The 2,317-nt window shown below is 38.8% G+C and overlaps 1 protein-coding gene across 2 annotated transcripts in view; it reads right to left on the bottom strand.

Moving 5' to 3' along the window:
- The window catches only part of LOC107570126 (collagen alpha-1(II) chain), a 42,188-nt gene extending 41,358 nt beyond the window's left edge, over nucleotides 1-830 (bottom strand). For both annotated transcript variants that reach the window (XM_016256323.1, XM_016256324.1), the window contains exon 1: nucleotides 577-830. In XM_016256323.1, the coding sequence (XP_016111809.1) occupies nucleotides 577-670 (94 nt within the window). In that variant the 5' untranslated portion in view covers nucleotides 671-830. The remainder of the gene's footprint in view (nucleotides 1-576) is intronic.
- Between the last annotated feature and the right edge of the window lie 1,487 nt (nucleotides 831-2,317).

The following is a 2,317-nucleotide window of genomic DNA, read 5'->3' as shown; positions in this document are numbered from 1 at the left end:
TGTGTGTGTGTGTGTGTGTGTGTGTGTGTGTGTGTGTGTGTGAGTGTGTGTGTGTGTGTGTGTGTGTGTGTGAAGGCTTTAGGAATGTCCCGCAGGTGTCCTGATGGATGAAATACCCTGAATACCTTCAGACTGCTGCTCAGTGCTGTTGGTTAGTCTTTGCTCTTCAATATAAACACATTCTGACCAGGCGCTATGAATCCACTTCAGAAATGCCCTAGACTAAATAAATGAAGCAGAAAATTTAGTTTATTCTCGATTTTCTATCATTTCTTTCTTTCTTTCTTTTTTTATACTTAGGCCTATAACAGAACATATTTATTTGGTCTGGCTCATTTTCTTTGTTTTCCAATAAAAGCCCTGTGATTTCAAATACACATATATATTCCAGTACCTTTGCTCCGCGACTTTCAACCTGGCAGAGCGCAAAGTATGATCTTTCATTTCTATTTACGCAATCTATGTAAGCATCGGCGTTTAAAGAGATGTGAAAAGTCTGCAAGCATTGAAGTGCATTAAAGCGAAACGTTTCTGAAACTTTTGAGCGTAAAATGAGAAAATGGTGGGCAAACTCACGGTCATCCTCCTCTTGGCATTTGACAACGGCCAAAAGCGCGACTAGTGTTGCCAGAAACAGCAGTAAAGTCCTAGAATCCGCCGACAGCATCATGTCTAGACTGCAGACACGCGGCGCTTCGGGAGCAGAGGAGAAGGCGCTCGGGTTTAGTGTCTTCTGCTAGTGACGGGCATCAAGCATTTAGTCCAGAATACTGGATGAAGCTGGAGACTGATCCAGGGCCCGTGAGTTTGAGTCCATGCAGATCTGAATGGAGAGCGTGCATTCGGAAGTACAAATCCTCCCCTTCACCCCCCGTGAAGCTGAAATCCGAGAACCTTTGCCCTGCTCTCTCCTCTCGCACCCATTCTTTCACGTGCAGCTCAGAGACAGAAGCCCAATAAACCTCTGCCAAGAAAACTGCCTTTCAAGTGCAATTATTCACGTTCTGCGTGTTACAGTCACTCTGAAGAAAGCCCGATGCGATACTTTATATCGGCTATACAGGGATCTAAAATGATGTCAGATCTGTACTGTAAATGCATAGCTGTAAATGTATTAAAGAGGATAATAATGTTATAGCTTTACATTTTTTTATGAGGACATTGTTAGCATGTTTATTACATTTTCTTGATTTTAAGTCTAAATCTAAAAATCTATAGTCTTTTAACAACTGAAGTTAGACATTAAACAAGACTTTTTTCTTCTTCTCACTTTCTCTGAGCACACATATCCCTACAGTAATATCACACTGCACTGGAAACTGCGTTTATTTGAATGAATCACAGAATTATACATGCTTATGTCATTCAGCGGTCCTCCTTCAGAGGAATCATTGGATTGTGCTGCAGTGTCACTAATAGGTTCAGCAAAGCCACTGCTTTGAAACAACGCAACAAGTGCTGTATGTAAATACATATAAATGTTAAGTTTAACTTGACATTTAGATTCAACCCTAATAAAACATATACCTCAACAAGCTGATGGCTTTAAGATGACTAGACCGTGTGTGTGTGTGTGTGTGTGTGTGTGCGCCTGCTATTTCCTACATTATGGGGATCAAATGTCAAATGGGATAATTTTTCATTTATTTATTTGGTCCTAATGAAAAACAGCTCATTAATCATACAGAATGAAGTGTTTTGAAAATGTAAAATGCCTGTAGTTTTGTGTGAAGGGTAGGTTTAAGAGGTGTAGGGTTTAGGGTAAGGGGACAGAAAATACAGTTTATAAAGTATAAAAAGCATTAGCCCATGGAATGAACTCATACTGATAGGGATACCTGTGTGTAGGTTAGAGATATGCTAGAGATTGGACTTTTTTTGGTCATGCATGGCCTGAACTGTTTGCCAAACAGCATAGTTGGAACAGATGGTGGACAAGGTTGGAAAATGTTGACACTGATCTTATGGCCAGGTGTAATCAGCAGATTCTCCTATCAGACCTGACGCTGCTGCATTCTGCCTTGAGACAGAGCAATCACTTTAACCAATCATTACATGCTAATCAAACATTTTATATGGATATTTAATGTCCATATATTCAGGTCAAAGACCTGCAATCAACAATCAAATACTGAAGAAAAAAAATGTATATATATATATATATATATATACTCTATTGTGTGAGTACATATACACATAGTAATAATAATAATTATTGTTATAATAATCTATATGAAAAAGCTATTCTATGCAGATGGGAATATGCATAAACACACACAGGAATGAAAGAATGAGTCTTGCTACTTCACAAATGTAA

Source organism: Sinocyclocheilus grahami, unplaced genomic scaffold (genome assembly GCF_001515645.1).
Source record: "Sinocyclocheilus grahami isolate Dianchi unplaced genomic scaffold, SAMN03320097.WGS_v1.1 scaffold1418.1, whole genome shotgun sequence".
NCBI classification, from domain to species: Eukaryota; Metazoa; Chordata; class Actinopteri; order Cypriniformes; family Cyprinidae; genus Sinocyclocheilus; species Sinocyclocheilus grahami.
Note: the sequence above shows the minus strand (reverse complement) of the source record. Positions and strands in the feature narration are given on the sequence as shown.